This window comes from Alligator mississippiensis, chromosome 1 (genome assembly GCF_030867095.1).
Source record: "Alligator mississippiensis isolate rAllMis1 chromosome 1, rAllMis1, whole genome shotgun sequence".
Lineage (NCBI taxonomy): Eukaryota > Metazoa > Chordata > Crocodylia > Alligatoridae > Alligator > Alligator mississippiensis.
Genome location: NC_081824.1, coordinates 483284185 through 483302649, shown reverse-complemented (window position 1 = coordinate 483302649; position 18465 = coordinate 483284185). Strand labels below are relative to the sequence as shown.

At 48.2% G+C, this 18465-nt stretch overlaps 1 protein-coding gene and 1 pseudogene across 1 annotated transcript; both read left to right on the top strand.

The window, feature by feature from the left end:
• The first annotated feature begins 6954 nt into the window (after positions 1-6954).
• LOC132249624 (olfactory receptor 52R1-like) lies at positions 6955-7886 on the top strand (annotated as a pseudogene).
• A 9029-nt stretch (positions 7887-16915) lies between these two features.
• LOC106739794 (olfactory receptor 52A5) lies at positions 16916-17860 on the top strand. The gene has a single exon (XM_014605345.2). The coding sequence runs from the start codon at positions 16916-16918 to the stop codon at positions 17858-17860; it is 945 nt and encodes a 314-aa protein (XP_014460831.2).
• The last annotated feature ends 605 nt before the right edge of the window (positions 17861-18465 follow it).

Below are 18465 nucleotides of genomic sequence, written 5' to 3'. Positions count from 1 at the left end.
ATTTATGCTCAGAGGTCCAGATAGCTCCAGCCCATGGGAAAACGTTTGACGAGGCAAGGGAAGCCAGGGACAGTCAGTGAGCCTTGCAAAAAAGTTCCCGTGCTTCCTCAGTGAGGACAGGGCAGTACTGTAAAAGGGCTGGGTGCTGGCTTTTATTTAGCATGGCTGGAAGGGCTGGATGGGAGCGGGGACAAAGGAGAAGGCATGGTTCAGACCTCAGTGCTGCTCTGCATAGATCTATCTGAATGCCCCCACTGCACACGTGGTTTCACACCCATACAGCTCCTCGCTCGGGAACCTGCCATGTTTCATACTGGTCCATGGCTAATCCCACAGCCCCCGGTAATGTTACTCTGCAGCTTCCTCCCCCTTTATAAATGCAGACGATAAGAACATATAAAGTGCCAGGGTGGATCAGACCACATCTAGTCCAGCCCCTGCTCAGGGCAGGATCAGTCCTGACTAAATCACCTCAGCCACATGTGGTCCAACCCGCTCTTGCAAACTGCCAAGGATGGAGATTTCCCAGCATCTCTAGGCTCTTGTCTTAATGCTTGACCCCACTAAGAGTCAGAAAGTTCCTCTTAATCTCCAGTGTATTTCCTCTGCTGAAACTTGAAGCCATTGCTCCTAGTCCTGTCCCTATAGCCACAAGGAAAAGCCCAACTCCAGGGTTTTTAAAGGGCTTACAGGATATGTCTAATCTAACCCATCCCTTGCTATCCCCTCCCCAGCACCAACCATTGTTGATTTATAGATGCTGGAGGATACATCCCTAACTGTTCTAGTGAATGGCTCCCAATGGCTCTATCTTGCAGCAGTTGATCCAGCCCCTTTCAAAGGTTCACCATGAAGTGCATAAAAGAGTGTTTCCTCTTCTTGGTTTTTCCCCATCTCCTGTTAATTTTAGTGAGCTCCCCTAGTTATTGTAGTCTGGGACTTGGTGAATAACAGTTCAAGTTATGCACATCCTTTACGATTTTCTAAACTGTCATCATATCTCTCCTCAGTCTTCTCCTCTCCAAAAGGAACAGCCCTTGTTTGATCAACCTCTCCTGCTATGGCAGCTGCTTTGTGCCTCCATTCAACTTGGTCTTCCTTCTTTGTACCTTCTTTAATCCCAAGACATCTTTTTTGAGATATGAAACCTGAAAAGCATGCAGTATTCAAGATGTGGGTGCACCACGGAGATATGCACGGGCATAATGATGTTTTCTGTTTTGTTTTCAGTTCTGTTCTTAATGATGCCCAGCATTTAATGGCTTATTTGTTTGCAACTGTACAATGAGCTGATGTTTTTAAGCAACTGTATGATGATTCTAAGGCCTCTTTCATGAGTGTTCATGGCTTGTCCAGAGCCCAGCATTTTTTATGGGTAGAAAATTATATTTAGAGATTTGCTTTTAGGAATTGGCTTGTAGATAGAGTAGATATGGATTAGAATAATGGTCCAAGGGAATAGCAAGGGTTCATTGGTTGCTAAAAGTCTGTTTGTGACCAAGTTTCATGTTTTCAGTGTTCAAGGCCTACTGTGTACTGCACTGTTCCCTGAAAATCCATGACAAAGATAAGTGAACCTACCATGTTGACATTAGGTCACTGACCAGCTGCAGAGCCCCTGGGATTTCCAGTTTTGGTGGATGGAACAAATTAGGAGACTGTGGCATGCCCAAATTAAGACACCAGTAAATGACCAAGTTAAGATGTGTGCATGTGACGGGTTTGTTGGAGCAAAGGAGTATGCTGACAGAACAGAACATGGATGGTATGATGACCACAGGGAAACCAATCAATGGTACCTGGAAATGGGGAGTCAGAGAAAAGAGAGCACAAAAGAAGGGAATTCAGAGCAGCAAAGGGTCCCTGAGGGGGGAACCTGAGGCCACCATGGACAGAGGGCTCCCCAACAGCCCATCTCACCCATCTCACTGGGGGCTGTTGAACTTGGCCCTTGACCTCCAAGACCGCTGACATTCAAGAAGGAACCAGAGGGTGAAACTCACATACTGGGTTGGTCCACTCTGGTTTGGAATGGTTAGTCTATAAGGTGCCATTCTACCCTGCCTTCTACTTGACTTCAGACTAACACAGATAATGATGTATCTCTACATCTTAATCCATCAGACCAACACAGCTAGTTACCTCTCTCCACCCTTCTTAAGACTACCTCTCTCTGGAGACAGCTACTATTAATGAGCCACCCCATTCATCATATTGCTCAAACTCCTCTGCCTGGGGAGGAGCTCTCAGTCATGGTAGCTGCTCCAGGGCAGTGCCAGAGTCTCGCCCTGGGGGCTCTGGGGTGAGAATTGCCTGGGTTGGGGGCACCTCCATTCTGGTTGGGTTGTGTGCTAGGTGGTTAGTTGGGGAATGGATGGCCTTTAGCTCTGGCTTCTGGTCTCCATGTGTCGGTGGAGTCTTCCTTTGGCAGAGGGGTGGGTGGAAAGTGAACAGGTCTCTCCTGCCTGGTGAGCAGGGGTGAGGATAGGGCTCCAGGCTCGCTTCCACTACTGCTTCCTCAGGGCAAAGCTGGACAGAGAAGTGTCTGCAGAAGAAGATTGGGGGAGCGTTTGGTGGGTTATTGGGGTAACCCTAGAGCAAGGACAGCCCAGGGCAAAGTTACGGGAAACTCAGTCAATTCCTGGAAAACAGATGGAAAAAACCTTGTGCAGATTTCAATATGTAGGACTCTAATAACTACAAGTCAGCCGGTTTTCATAGAATCAGAGAACTGCAAGGGACCTTGAGGGTCATTAGGTCCAACTCTCTGCAGGATTGCCATTTGTAAATCATCTTGTCCAATACTTCTCCAGCTTCTCTTTCACTGAAATGTTTCTAAGGGGCTTCCATACCTTCTCTGAGCAGCAATTATACTGGTTTTCCATTCTAACAGCAAGGCAATTCTTCCTGACATCTAAGTCTACTCCGATGTAATGTGTAGCTATTGCTTTGTGTCCTGCCATCTCATAGATTTCATAGACATTCAGGCTGGAAGGGACCCCGAAGGATCACCAAGTCCAGCCCTGAAGGCAAAGGAGAACAGTTGTTTTTCCTTGTCTTTGTAGAAGTCTTTCTAAAGTTCAAAAACTTCTCACGTGTCTCCTTAATCTTTTCTCAAAGCTAAACATGTCAAGTTCCCTCACCCCTTCCTCCTATGGATTGACTTCCAGCACCTTTATCATCTTAGCCACCCACCTCTCCAAATTCTCCACATCTTCCTTAAAATGTAGAGCCCAGAACTGCGCACAATACTGAAGACGAGGCCTAACCAGGGCTGAGTGGAGTGGTACTATCATAGAAAACAGGACTTGTCCAATGCCTTCAGGTTTTCTGTAAGGCATCTAATTTAGTGCCATTTGATGTTTTGATTTAAAAATCAGCACTGTGCAGCATCCATAAAGGATGTGCTAAAAATAAGAAGTTGGCTGGCTGACAGTTCTCCAGAAGTATCTATCACTAGTGAACCTTCATCAAATAGAAGTGTTTCTAATAAGGCTCCACAGAGTTTGGTACAGGCCTGATAGTCAATGTTCAGCTGAAGTGCAACGTTCCCATGTCTGATCTGGACTTAAATATAAAATCACTGCTCATAAAACTTGCCGATCCTATACAGTTTGTCAGAGTGGGTATCAAGTTGCAGCAAGGAAGCTCTTTAATTGAGCAGAGGGGCAGAACAAGAGCCATAGCTGGAAAATGAAGCCAGGCACCTGCCTGCATTTGACGCAGGCTGAGCCATTGGTTCTGGCTTGTCCTTTTCTGAGCGTCTGTGAGTGGCACAAAGCTTTGAAGATGGCCAGAGGAAAAAAAAGGCCGTGCTAAAGCAACACCAGTCTGCTCTCATGCTTGCTAACAAAGACTCTCACCTGTAGAAATGACACGGAGGTGAAAATATGGTAACCCAGATGGGAATCCACTAATAAAGCTGCATTAACACTCCCCAGCAGGTGCCTGTCTGGGGCCACTGGGAACAGCTTGGGCTCCCAGGTGGTTACAGGGCCTTGGGGAGGCTTGGCAGGGCTCAATATAAACTCAGCTGCCTGCTCAGATTCATCCTCTGGTGTTGGACCTGCTCATCCCTCTGCTATGCAGCCAGCTCTTCCTTTGCCACTGGCTCCCAGTCTGGGTGAATGGCCATGCACAGGTGACTGCCCCTGGCTGTACTGCTGCGGGGAGAAAGGCCTGGGTGAGTGTCACTTGCTGGGCAGAGGCAGTGGGATGTCTGAGATCTTTGGCAGTGCAAGATGTGCTGTCTGCTGCTGTGATTTGTGGCTACAGGTTGCTCCAGGACTTGATTTTTACAGGAGTGGTAGGAACGACAGAGCAAACCAGGTGCAGGGTCCAGCTAGCCCAGCCTCCTGCCTTGGTGTAGCCGGGGCGAGCTGCTTTGGAGGCAGTCTGCAGGGGGCAGTTATGTTGTAGCCTGCCCAGAGGTAAGTTTCTGCCCAAGTGCTGTTAGTTAGTGGTTGTCTCATGTCCTGAAACAGCCTGGACTCCTTCCAGGTGATTTTAACTCCATGCAGTGCTACCCTGCATGTTCCTCTCCTCCATATAAAGCCATATCCTTTCTTCAGATCCTGGTAGACTCCCAGCACCAGACGTGGCTTGTGTGGGGGGCTGAGAAACTCTATACGTTACCATTGCAAGGCAACTACAGCAGATGGAGGGGCATAATAGAGGTGGACTTAGCAAGGCTTTCATAGTCCCACATGGCATTCTCATTACTAAACTGGAGAAAAATGGGCTTGATCAAAAAATTGTGCCTCTCTGATTTAGTTAGTCTATTAGGTGCCAACTTATCTTAGCTTCTGATTGATAAGATTTCCATTAGTTGGATTCATAATGAACTGAATAACTGCAAGGAAAGAGTCAGCATGAACGGATCAATGAGAGAACGGCAGGAAGTCTCAAAGGGAGGGACCGCAGAGATCTGTTCTCAGCCCAATGCCACGTACCAATTTCATTCATGAATAGAGAGAGCTTCCCGATCCAACCTGCGCATGGCATCAAGCTGGTAGAAGCAGCAAACACTTTGGAGGGTAGAAGTCAGATTCAGTGAAAGGGGGATAAACTGCATAATGGGGCTATAAGCAGCACACTGAAATTCAGCAAAGACCAATGTCACTTGGGAAGAGATGCTAGACGCACCCATACAGGACCAGATAGCTGCCTAGGCTGCAGCACTGCTGAGAAGGAACTGCGTGTTATAATGGCTCATAAATGCAACACGAGAGCAGCGTGTTGCTGTCTCCAGAACAAGGCAAATGTAGTTCGGGGTTGCCTGGAGAGAAGCCTTATGAGCAGAGCACAGGAGATGAAAGTGCATCTCTGTCAAGTGCTCGCTAGTGATGTACGGTGTCCTGTTCTGGGCACCACGTTTTCGGAAGAGCGGAGAGAAACTGGAGGGGAACCAGAGGTGAGCAATAAAGATGATAAAGGGTATGGAAGGCAGCTGCATAAGGAAAGGAGGACAGGCTGGATATGTTTAGCATGGAGAAAAGGAGATCGAGTGGAGGGAGAGTGATGGCAACTGGAGAATATTTGCAAGGCTACCCAGAAGAGGAAGCGCAGCTCTTCTCACTTGCCTCCCAAGGCGAGGTGTAAACTGCAGCAAAACAGATTTTGAGCCTTTCTTAGGGGACAAACACTTCCCAGGTCCACGAGCTGCAGGAGGTTGGAACAAGCTGCCTGGGGAAATTGTGGCATCTCCCTTCTGGGAGGCTTTCAAGGAGGGCACAGATGTGGGGTGGCTTGGGAACATTGCACCCCACATCCGTGCAGGGAGATGCCCCTTGAGGTCCTATTCAGACCTAGGACTCTAGTGTTTTTATGAAGCTATTTTCCCTGCAGTTTTAACATGACTTCTTTTCAACTGAATCCACCTCCCCCTTGCTCTGATGTATTGCCAAAAGGAAAAGGTGTGTGCGGCCCTTTAAGATCAAGCGTCCCACATGAGGACTTAGATGCATGTTTAAGAGGAGCGAGGAACGTGTGTTCCTCACTTGCTGGGGCCTCGCACATCTATTAATTTCCCTGCTCTCTGGAAGTAAGGAATCTGCTATTGACAGAGTCCCAATTGCTCTGTAATACTGAGCCCACTGCTGCCAAATCTCTATGAAGCTCAGTTCTCGGGGAGCTGGTCACTTTTAATTAATCACCTTTCGGTCTCTGTGGGTGCTGTAGGGCTTTTCTGCTCAGACAAGGATGGACCCCTGTGAGAAGAATAAATGCATCCAGGATGTTCTTCAATATTCATCCCGCTCTGTCTAAGGTGCAGGCTGAGAAGGTGCTAAGGGAATTCTTGTCCCTGAAAAGGAGATGTTTGTGAATGCATGTGCCCTGGTTTGTTTTCTTTCTATGCTTTTCTTTTTTGGGGACTTTGGGAGTTAAAAGGTGAGGCATACAGCGCTCTATACAGTGGGAAAGCTTCATTCTTAGATCATATTTCTCTGTAAGGGCCTGATCCTGCTACGCACTGGGCATGTCTACACATTTAATGAATGCTATTTGGCTTACTGAAGATAAATTTAATGTGCAGTAGATTTACTACCTGCATATGCTGGTAGTAAATTTACTGTGTAGTAGACTAATTTACTGTGCAGTAAGCACCCGCACATGTAGACGGTGACACTTTACTGTGCAGTAGACTAGTCTACTGCACAGTAAAGCGTCTCATGTAGACGTGGCCATTGCAAACTTCCCTTCTAGTGCAAGAGCTGCTCAGTGCCTCTGGGTAGGCTCAGGTTGTGGGGCGCCTTTGAAGACAGTTGTGTATCGGAGGAGTTAGCACCCGAGCATGCAGCAGACAGGTAATGACACTGTCAGGTTTCACATGCTTGAGTCTGTGTGTCTGTCTGGTTCCCAGCGTGGGTGGTTGGCAGTTTGCTTTAACATGCTTGCTCTGGGTTTGTCTGCAGGGGGTGGGAGCTGTGGAAGGAGTGAACCGAACATCCCACCATGTCATTGCCCTTCAACGCCACAGTTGGAAACCCCTCCAGCTTCATCCTGCGGGGCAATCCGGGGCTGGAGGACCTGCACATCTGGCTGGCTATTCCCTTCTGCTGCATGTACCTGGTGGCTGTGATGGGGAACTGCATCATCTCTTAGTCATCAAGATGGAGCGGAGCCTGCACGAGCCCATGTACCTCTTCCTGTGCATGCTCTCTGTCACTGACCTGGTCCTGTCCTCCTCCACCCTGCCCAAGATGCTCAGCATCTTCTGGTTTGATGCCCGGGAGATTGATTTCGGTGCCTGCCTGACCCAGATGTTCTTCATACACTCCTTCACAGCCATGGAGTCTGGGTTCTTCGTGGCCATGGCCTATGACTGCTATGTGGCCATCTGCAACCCGCTGCGACACGCCACCATCCTCACCCATTCCCGTATAGCCAAGATCGGGTGCATAGTGGTGGTGAGGGGCATGGTGTTCTTCTCTCCCCACCCCTTCCTGGTGAGCAGACTCCCCTTCTGCAGGACCAACATCATCTCCCACAGCTATTGCGAGTTCATGGCATTGGTCAAGCTGGCCTGTGTGGATGTGGCTGTCACCAAGGAGTACAGCCTTACTGTGGCCTCACTCATTGGCTCCTTTGACATATTCTTCACATCCCTTTCTTATGCCCTGATCCTCCAGACAGTCACCCGCCTGCCCTCCAAGGAGGCTAGTCTCAAGGCCTTCAGCACCTGTGGGTCCCACATCTGCGTCATCCTGGTCTTCTACAGCATGGCTGTCTTCACGTTTCTCACCCGCTGCTTCGGCCACAATGTGGCCCCCAACATCCACATCCTCATTGCCAATGTGTACCTGCTGAACCCTGTGATCTATGGGGTACGGACCAAGAGGATCAGGGGGCGTGTGCTGCAGGTTTTGCACTGTGGCATCAAGTGACAGCAGCATCTGGTTGGGGCTGCTCTTTGCTGAGCGCCAGATGTTACCCCTAACATTCATCGCTGACTGAAGTCAAGCATTTATGCCTCTACATGGACTCTCAGCTGAATTTGATCCCTGCCCCCCAGTGTCCCCAGCTGTCATCCTTTCATAGATATTAGGGGCTGGAAGGGACCTTATAGATCATTGGGTCCAGCCCCCCTACACTTGGGCAGGAAAGACCGCTAGGATCAGATGACCCCACCAAGGTGGGTGACAAGACACTTTTTGAAGATGGCCAGGGTGGATGACTGTACCACCTCTGGGGGAAACCTGTTCCAAACCCTCGGCACTTGACTTGTAAAGAAGTTTTTCATTAAGTCTAGCCTGAAGCAATCTTCAATCAGTTTGTGCCCATTGTTTCTTGTCCTCCCTGGGGGTTCTTGGTGAACAGATGCTCCCCCAAGCCCTGATGTGTGCCCCTGATATACTTATAGGCTGCCACCAAGTCCCTGCTGAGTCTTCTCTTCTCCAGGCTGAACAGTCCCAAGTCTTTCAGCCTCTCCTCAACATCGGCGACATGGCACAGCTCTTGAGTTAAAGAACTAGTGGCAGTAACAGTAAGTCATAGAAGGCTACGATCCACCAGAGGCCCCTTAAATATTTCTCAGTCATGAAAGAAAGTTTTATTCAGTGGTTTTTGCCCAGCAAGGCAGGACAATCACCTTGTGAGGGAAAACTGGAAGTGGACAGGGCCAGTATGAGCTGGCTATCAGAGCAAGGGGCTGGCAGCCAGGCTCTGGGAGGTCTCTTCCAGCTCTGGCACTGACTCACTTCTAGGCCTAGGGTAAGTCACATCATGCCCATCCCAAAGATACAGGTTGTTTCTTTGTATCTGTAGTAAATTGTTTGACAGGCTTGCAGTAATATGCCATTTGGGGTCTGACTGTCACCCAGATGGATGGAGGGGGAAGAGGAAGGGTGAGAATAAACTACATCTTTATACATTAACACGTGCTCAGGTGTTATTTGCTATATATAATTTGCTATATAAGATACTGAGATAACGGGACTTTAATTTTCTTAAACCTAGACACAACTTTTGCCAAGACAGAAATGAGGTTTTCCAGGCTTCTGCTGCATCTTTCCCTATGTTTGAGTTTAGTAAGGCTGCCAGCAACTCCCTTCTCCTAGACCAACCCCCAGACAAGTTGGAAAGAGTCCAGTGGAGGGCAACAAAAATGGTTCGGGGGCTGGGGCACATGACTTATGCAGAAAAGCTGAGGCATAGTTAGTCTGCAGAAGAGAAGACTGGACAGAGGGTGGATTTGATAGCAGCCTTCAGCTTCCTGAAGGGTGCTTCCAAAGATGATGGAGCTAGATCAGGGGCAGGCAAGGTCCAGCCCACAGGACAGATCAGCCTCACAGAAGACTTCATTTCCCAGCAGCCCCTGCCCACATTTCTCTGGCCAGTTTCCATGGAGACCCCAACAGCGGCAGCACTCTGACATCTGGGGCCAGGGTTTCCATGGAGACTGCCCCCAGCAGCACTGGCAGGGTGGGTGGCATGGCGGGGAGCTGCTCCAGGGCAGGGGTGTGCAAGCAGCGAATTGTGCCACTGCCCCAACTCCAGACCACGCTGTCACCACTGCGACATCCCAGCCCCAGCTGCGGAGCAGCTCCCTGCCCTGCTGCATGCCCTGCCAGCACTGCTAGGGCTGGTCTCCATGAAAACCTGATTGCACACTCTCATGGCACCACCCGTGCTGGGGTCCCCATGGAAACTGATGGCAGCAGTGCAGGGAGAGGCTGCTGGGAAATGGAGTCTGGAGCCCTTTATTAAAGGAGGGGATGCCTCCACCCAGGTCTTTCCTCCAGGCAGGAGAAGGGATGTGATACATGCTGCCTTCTAACTCGGGGTTGCAGCAAGGGAAACTGCAGCAAAGGAAGTTGAGATTGATAGGAAAAATGTTCTCACTCATGGTGGTAAAGCACTGGGACAGGTTACCTGGAGAGGGGGTGGAGTCTCAATTCTTGGAGGTGTTTAAGACCTGGCTTCACAAAGCTATGGCTGGGACAGTGTAGTTGGGGCTGTTTTGAACAGGGGTTGGACTAGATGTGACCCCCTGAGGTCCCTTCAGCCCTCATTGTCTATGTTTCTTTGACTGTCTTGCAAGAGATAATGAAGTTAATGCTAGTTTTAAATACATCCAAAGTGGAAGGACATTGAGAGAAACAGTGGGCCCATTAGATGACCAAGCTGTAAAAGGTCCAGTCAGGGAGGTAGGGCCATAGGACGGAATCCAAAAGAATAGAGAATATGCTGACAGGACAGAATGTGGACAGTATGACGACTACAGGGAAATTAATCAATGGTACCTGGAGATGAAGAGTCATCAGGAGGGTAAAAGAATACAAAAGGAGGGATATCAGAGCAGCTAAGGGTCCCTGAAGGGGGAACCTGAGGCTACCATGGACAGAGAGCACACCACCAGTCCGTGTCACCCATCCCACTGGGAAGGGTGGGCCTTAGCCCTCGACCTCCAGGCTGCTCACATCTGACGTTCAAGAGAGAAGCTCACGGTGAAGCTCGTGTACTGGCCAGATGCACCCTCTGTGACAGCCCTAGGACAAGTAGATATAGAGTTGGGCGGGTTATTTTGTTTGTCTTTCCTGCTTTATTCTTATCTGCTATCACTGTGTATCAATAAAATTTGCCTATTATCAAATGGAAGAAGTCATGGTTGGTCTGAGGGTTTGGGTCCACCCAGAATAAGGTATCTGGGTCATAAGTCAAGTGCCAACAAGGGGGGCAGGACAGCCAATGTCCTGCTGCTGTAGAAGTTGTTAATATACATTCAAGAGATTCTAGGCAGAGGCTGTAGCACTGCTACAGAGGAAGACAAAAACCTCCCCCAGTCCATACCAACCTGACTGGTGGTGCCATTTCTTCCTGACCCCAAATATTGCGATCAATCTGACCCTGATCCCATCCCATGTCTTGCAGGTTGAATTCCACTAAATAACAATCAGTCTCCTCTAAAAAGAATACCTCCTTTCATGGGAAGCAGGACACATTTTGCTATTGCTGATATTATTATTTTATTTCTGTCTTGTAAGTTGTTGTTTTTTGTTTTATCATTATTGAGAAAATACTTTTTGAAAAGCTTAAAAGACATATGGGATTGTTCCCTTCCCTTCCTTTGCTCCCACTATCAGTTTGTTAGACTTCCCAGGCAGATTTTGTGTCCGAGTGGACAACCTCAGTGTTGACTGAGATACCCGACTAAAGGGCAGGAGTACTCCTATGACTGTCTCTAGGTGTACAAGTGCCTCTGTTAGAGGGATAGCGAGACATCTGTGCACATTTGGAGGGCAAACCTATTCTGATCATGGGGATACACATGTACTCAGGAATAGAAGTTGGACCCTGGCCTTAAACTGAGACTTTAAACATATTAGATCACAAAGTCAGATCTTTCTATCTCTCTCTCTCCCCTCCTGCACCCCCACTCTTTCCCAGCCCCAACACTGGTACCCAGAATTGCCCCTATTGGTCTGTGCTAGCATGTCACTTCCTGCTGTGCTCTCTTGAACTTATAAAATGATCAGAAGTTTATATAATTATACACTGAACTGCCCCATGCTGGACTGGAGCTGTGCTGTGATGGGTCATCTGGACCTCTGGGTAGCTGGAAGCTTATTTCTCAACTGTTTCCTAGTAAATGAGTTGGGGATGGTGCTGCTTTGAGTAGGGGGTTGGACTAGATGTGACCTCCTGAGGTGCCTTCAACCCTCATTTTCTATGATTCTGTGAGATTGCATGTTTCCATTGTGTCCTGCAGGACACGGTCAACATCTTGGCCCAGTCCTCTGCCTCTGGAGCTAAAGGAGTAGCTCTCTTAGCTAGTACAGCAATATATTATTATCCTCCAATGACCCAGCTATGAGCATGGGACATGGCACAGTAGACTACACATACATGCCTGTATTTGATTATGCATAAGTAAAAATACAGGCAATAAATGGTGTGTTATTCATAGCAGGCTTTAAAAAAAGAAAAGAAAGGTATAGACACCGAGAGAGTTAATTTAGTCTCTGCTTTAGCCATAGTGGTTCTGTTGACCTCAGTTATGATGACATCTCCCAGGGTAATAGGGAATCTCCCCTGAGATGTTGCAGGCATGAAACATAAATAGTTTGACTCTGATTGCTGGCTGGAAGTGCCTCCTCCAGTCAGGTGAGGGATTGGGGTTTGCCACTTGAGTCTGGTGAACATAACCTGGCCAAGACATTTCCTGACCGCCTTTTTGCAAGGTAAATGCACCTGTTTCTAGCCAGCATTGCAAACCCATCCTACTCCACCAAGCACTTGAGGCTGCTGGGCCCTCCTAGCCTTGAGGTGGGTGTGCAGGGCAGTGAGTGGGGTATTCAGCCAGGTCAGGCTGCAGTATAGACAGACCAATAGATATGTTGATCAATAGATCAATTAATATGCTGCCCAGATACCTGTTGGTCAAAGAATGACTGTATATAACTATCCCTCCAGGTAGCTAGCTGAATGTGGGGAGAAGGTGAGTTCAGGATGGGTTTTAGCCTTTATCTGAGGTATGGGGGGCAGGTCTCAAGACATCCAGTATGATCTACTGACTGACAACATCAACTCTTCTGATGCAGCACGAGGCAGAGGGGTTAACTGATCCCCATGATCAAATATTGGGTCACCTTCATCAACGTGAGGAGGGGGTTTACACAGCACCAGCAGCATCATGTGGCTCCTGTCTGGGCTGCCTGGTTTCATCCCTGAGTCCTGAGACAGGGACAAGGGGCTGAGGCATTTGATTGTGAGACTGGTATGGGTGCTCGGACCATTGAGTCTAGTTCCTTGTGTACAGATGGGTGCATTTGCTCGTGAGGCCCCCAGATCCCCACTTCAAACCCTCACCCACAGCTACAAGGCTTATTGCTCACACCAAACACTTGCACACAGAAATTTGCCTTATGAAGGCTGCTGAGCTCTCAGCAAGGAGGGAATGCCAGGACCAAGGCTGCTTATGCCCCATTTGTGCCCCTGTGCTGAGACCCAGGTCTTGTTCAGGGTACAGGATGGACCGCAAGTCCTTGACCTTGGTGGCAATTGTGATTGCTCATAACCTCTGCAGAGCTCACCGCCGGGTCTCTCGTTGGCTGCCTAAAAGAAGAGGAACACACAATTAGAGACAGGGCTCCTGAGATGCACTTAGTTTATTAATTGGCTCATAGTATTTTATACCTTAAGGACAGAGGAGATTATGATATCACAGAATCAGAGACAATGAGGGTTGGAAGGGCCCTCAGGAGGTCACATCTAGTCCAACCCCTGCTCCACACAGGACCAGCCCCAACTACATCATCCCAGTCAAGGCTTTGTGTAGCCAGGTCTTCAAAACCTCCAAGGATGGAGATCTTAGTCTGATCTCTCTATATATTACAGGCCATTAAATTTCACTTAATTGATGAGGCCAATATCTTGTGTTTGGCTAAAGTGCACCTTCTGAAAAGGCATCCAGGCTGGATTTCAATACATCAGGAAATGGAGAATCTACCACTTGGCCTGCTACTTGGCTGTGGTGATGAACTCTTACTGTTTAAAAGGTTTGCCTTATTTCTCATTTAATTTCTTTTATGGCTTCAACCCCATCTATTGGTTCTTGTTCTGCTGTTCTCGGTCACATCATAGAGTAGCTAAGTCTCCTCTCTGTAGAGATCTGGCTCTTCCAGCCATACACTAGTTGGTGTGGTTCTTACCTGCACCTAGTCCAGTATTTCAAAGGCCTTTGCAAAAGGTGGATTGCCGAACTGCAAGCGTGAGTTCAGTCTCAGTCTCATTCTTTCCGGTGATGGAGGTCATTTTTTCCCCTTGACTCTATGCATTGTTGTGCTTTCTACACACTGAAGGATCACATTACCCCCTTGCTATGGGAGCTCCCACTGAGGTGACCATCAGGCAGAACCCCCAAAACCTCGTTCAGAGTCCCTGTTTTCCAGGACACAACATTTGGCTGTATTAAAATGCATTGCACCCACATCCAGATGGTGCTTTCTGCCTGCCCTGCCCTGCCCTGCCCTCCTCTTGATGTATGTGTCCACCAGTCCGTGTGCTGACATCTGTCAGCAGTGATTTTGTTTCCTTCCAGATCTCAATTGAAGGTGCTTGGGGGGTCAGGGATGGATGCATAAGGAAGCCCACTGGAAACATCCTCATTCCATGACAGCTGCTTTCTGACATCTGTCAGCGCAGGAGAAGGGGGAATTGTTCGTTGTACCAGGGCTCCAAGCTTGGAAGATTGCCCTTGCCAAAATCTGGATTTCCTGCTCCAAAAATGGGAGGTGGGGACCCTCTTACCAGGATGTAGCAGGCCTCAAATTTCTCTCACAGCCTAAGTTGTATTGATATTGGGTAGTTCTGGTTGTTTAATCATAACGTTTGTCTGTACTGCATCAAAACCGAGGCCTATTACATCGGTGCTATTAGCCGGATGTGTGATCTTGTAAAAAATGGAAGCAGGTTTGGCAGAGGTTGATCCCATCCTAGCCCTCCAGCTCCTGTTTCCAACTTATGGCCCTAGCCTGACTTCTAAGTCTGGTTCTTGTCCTTTGCACATGTGATTAGTTGCCATTAATCAGCACAGCATCGAGAACACAGATAACGAAGGCATTTTTACCATGTTGCAGTGCGTGAGAGAGACATAGTTCACTGTGTTAGTCTGAAATCAAGTAGAAGGCAAGGTAGATTTGTACTTTGGAGGCTAACTGAGGTAGATATACAGAGCCAGATGGGGGTGGGGGTGGGGGCAGTACATTTGTACCCCCCCCTTGATTCCCATTGCACCCCAACTTAAAACCAACTGTCTGGCAGGGGAAGCATCACCTCTCGTCAGGCAGCAGCAAGGGGGTCATTGACTTTGTGGCTCATTATCCTCTACCCAATTCTTTCTAAATTCGTCATTTCCCAGGTGTTAATGACCCTCTCTCCTTTTAATGGACTTGATGCTCAGCTGATCGAGCCAACCTTTCTTTTGCCATGCTGCTGCCTGTTCACTGCTCCTAGGAATATAGATCCTATTTCACAGCCTTTCAGGCTGTTTTGAATTCTGGCTAAAAAACATAAAGTCAGGTGGTGAAACTTTAATTCAGGTGAACATTAAGTCAGGTGTGGAAATAACTTTCAGCAAAACACTGTATGCACTGTCAAGAGGCTCGAGAGGGCCGGATTTGGTTTTATGAGTCTGGAAAAGAAGAGATGTACATTTATTTCTAAAGACCACAGGACTAATGGAAAGGCATCTCTTGATTTTTTTTTTTGCCTATTTTGCTTTGTTTTTTACACGATAGATGATATAGCAAATGAATGCACATTCCAATAGAGGTACATATGTTTTATTTTCAGTCTTGAACTGGATCAGATAGCCGAGGACCCTAGCATATTGCTAACATTTCTAGTTTCTTTTTACCTGGAGAAAAAAATGTGTTGTGTGATAAAGGATGAGGCACCTCACCATCTGCACTCCATTTTTCAAAATCCTAGATCCACCTATGTATGTATCTATCCATCTATCTTGATAGATAGACAGACAGACAGTTATCTACATGGGTGGATTTAGGATTGCTAGAATTGGTCTGGTCTGCAGAGCCCGGAGCTGCAATTTCAGGGGAAGTCCTGGTGAGCCCCAAGCTGAGGCATGCTCAGTGCAGAGAGAGTCCTTGGGAAATGACACTGCTAAGATCTAAGAAGTCTCTTCCAACCAGCTGAAAAGTGTAAAAAACCAAACACAGGCATTTCACAGTGGTAGCTAATGGCACCACCCCAGCTGGAGAACCAGCCACCTCCACTCCCAAAACTCAAATCCCTGTTCCACAACACGGGACTGCTGGAGTTGTTCAAAGGGATGGTCTATAGGATATTTTATGTGGGCAAAGACACATGGTTTTTTCATCGTGTCGTGCTTGGGCTTAGGGAGAACTTTCTCTCTGAAGGTGGTCAAGCACTGGAGCAGGCTGCCTAGAGAGGTGGTATATTCCCATCCCTGGAAACACTCAAAAGCAGGCTGGAAAGGCACTTCACGGGGATGGTTTATTTAAAAAAAAAAATCATAGAATCATAGAATGATAGAGCACTTGGGCTGGAAGAGACCTCCAGAGATCACAGAGTCATTGAGAAGTAGGGCTAGAAGGGACCTCCAGAGGTCACATCTAGTCCAACTCCCTGCCTGAGGCCGGATCATTCTTATCCAAAGCATCCCAGACAAATCCATCATCTAACCTCTTAGCAAAAATGAGTCAAAGTGCACTGGGTTAGATTGGTATGGACGGTGGGGGTTTCTGCTTTCCTCTGTAGCAGGAGGCATGGCATCTTCCTGGGATGTCTTGAAAGCCGATTAACAGCCTTTGCAGCAGCAGGGCATAGGCCATTGTGGTCTGTTGGTTTTCCCTGTGGCAGGTTCAGGTGTGATATCTTGTGGTTGCTTCAGAAGTGACTGTGTAGTTTTGCTAAGAGGTTGGACAATGGATTTGAATAGGAAGGTCTGGATAGGGATGGTCCTGCATCAGGCAGGGGTTGGGCTAGATGTGACCTGTGGAGTAGCCCCACTTCTCTGTGATTCAAGCAATAATCCTGCCTTGAGCAGGGCACTGGCAGGAGAGGGGGTGCATTAGCTGGGCTGGGCTTGGGCTCCCAGTGCACTAAGCATGAAGCACGGAGGAGCAAGGGGCTGGATTAGATGGCCTCCTGAGAAATGGCTGGGCTGTTATGGCTAAATACATTTTTTTTTTTTTAAGGAAAAAGGAAGAAGAAAAAGAAAACCAGCCTCAGGTGTACGCTTTCACGGAAATGTTCAACTCAAAGGTTTACATTTCAGCTCAGGTATAAGAAATTGAAAATTGGGTTTTGTAATGAGGAGTGCAAGGCAAGGTTAACAACAGGCACTGGTTGTAACACATCATATACCTTTATCCCAAGGGGTTGGTGATGCTCTGAAAGAGACTGGATTTCAGCCTGAAACTCAACCATCATGTCAACTTGCAATGGCACTGGCTTCAGACCCTCCTCTTTCATGCTGGCAGGCATCCCAGGGCTGGCAGCTGCCCATGTCTGGTTTGCCGTTCCTTTCTTCTCCATGTATATTGTCACCGTTGTAGCCAACTTCACCCTCTTGTTTATCATAAAGATTGAGGAGAGCCTCCATGAGCCCATGTATCTCTTCCTGGCTATGTTGGCCATCACTGACCTATCTCTGGTGACCTCCATAGTGCCGAGAATGCTGGGAATCTTCTGGTTCAATGCCAGGGAGACTGGGGTCAACGCCTGCCTAACCCAGATGTTCTTCATCCCCTTCTTGTACGTGATGGAATCCGGGATCCTGCTGGCCATGGCTTTGGACCGATTCATCGCCATCTGCTATCCCTTGAGATACATTATTATCTTGGCAAACACAGCATTAATAAAGATTGGCTTGGTCATTGGATTCAGAGCCACGGTGGTGCTCATGCCAGCACCACTGCTGGTGAGAAAGCTGATGTACTTCCGAACCGAGGTCATCCCCTACTCCTATTGTGCATACATGGCCGTGGTGCAGCTGGCCTGTGTGGACACATCAGTCCATGTTATGTACGGGCTCTTTGTTATCATTGCTTCTGTTGGGGTTGACCTGTTCTTCATTGCCCTGTCCTATGTCCTGATCCTCTGGGCTGTCTTCCGCTTGCCATCCAAGGAGGCCCGGAGTAAGTCCCTGGGCACTTGTGGCTCACACATGTGTGTTGTACTGCTTTTTTACTCCCCCGTGGTCTTCTCTTTTGTAGCCCAGAAGCTTGGGTTCAGCATGGCCCCAAACATCCAAATAATTGTGGACAACCTCTACTTCCTGCTGCCTCCCATGCTCAACCCCTTGGTGTATGGCGTGAGGACCTCGCAGCTCCGGAACAGGGTGGCTAAGATGCTCCATTGCACAAAGATATGATGCCAGGGAACTGTGTGTCCAGATGGGTCATCAGGTCCAATTCATCCCAGGGGAAGGCACAGCTTCACCCAAGAAGCTCTAGCATGACTGTCCTCATTGTTTAGTGAGCACTTTCCAAGAGCAAATCTATTTGCAGCTGCCAGAGAGGAGCCTCGATCTCACACAAGAAGGGGGTTAAATTCCTAATGAATCTCACCAACAATGTCTAGCTCAGCTCAGTTCCTCTCTTGGCTTTTGTCATAGTTTTCACACTTATATTGAAATAAAGCTTATATGATGCGGATCACACCAACAGCTGGGTCCCAGACTGAGTGTGGGTGCTCCTCTGAGCTGAATGCTGCCTAAATGGACAGGGAGACAGAGTCCTTGACTGGAAAAATTTGGAATTTCCCTGGGCCCAGGGTAGGAGGGGAAAACAGACAAGGGTAGAAGTGCCATCATCTAGTCAAGGTCCCAAAGCAGGTCATTAGCACACCTGGGAATAATAGCCTGGGTCCCCTTTTGCGGACCAGTTCGCAGCTCATTGGAACAGATGGCCTCCTAGGAAGCTACTTCTATTCATAGAAATCATAGAGACAAAGGGAGGTCACATCCAGTCCAACCCC